Here is a 344-nt window from a genome sequence, read left to right on the forward strand (position 1 = left end):
AGCCATGAAGGAGCCCCGCTCGCCTGCCACGTAGAAGAGCAGCCCGCTGGAGGAGTTCAGCTTCACCTCCAGGGAGAGGTGGGACCTGCAGGGACAGGGGGTGAAGGGAGCACCCTGCTCTCCCACAGCTGCAAGGGACACTCGCCCCGCAAGCGATGGTCCCTCGGGCTGAGCTTGTGTGGGGTGTGCTCGGGATGAGCCTCACCTCTGCCCAAAGGAGGCTGGGATCTCCTCGAACTCCCAGCGACTGCTCGGGGCACCCCCGAAGCGGAAGGGGCCCCTGGCTGCGCGGGGCTGTGGGTGCAGCCCGCAGAGCCCGCGCTGGCCGTGGGCGCGGCGCGTGG

At 69.8% G+C, this 344-nt stretch overlaps 1 protein-coding gene across 1 annotated transcript in view; it reads right to left on the reverse strand.

Annotated features, from left to right (window-relative positions):
* The window catches only part of LAMA5 (laminin, alpha 5), a 47,980-nt gene that overhangs the window by 2,509 nt on the left and 45,127 nt on the right, over positions 1 to 344 (reverse strand). The window contains exons 73-74 of the mRNA XM_010140977.1: positions 206 to 321; positions 4 to 85 (exon numbers count right to left, since the gene is read on the reverse strand). Coding sequence (XP_010139279.1) covers positions 4 to 85; positions 206 to 321 — 198 coding nt within the window. The remainder of the gene's footprint in view (positions 1 to 3; positions 86 to 205; positions 322 to 344) is intronic.

This window comes from Buceros rhinoceros, unplaced genomic scaffold (assembly GCF_000710305.1).
Source record: "Buceros rhinoceros silvestris isolate BGI_N320 unplaced genomic scaffold, ASM71030v1 scaffold6688, whole genome shotgun sequence".
NCBI classification, from domain to species: domain Eukaryota; kingdom Metazoa; phylum Chordata; class Aves; order Bucerotiformes; family Bucerotidae; genus Buceros; species Buceros rhinoceros.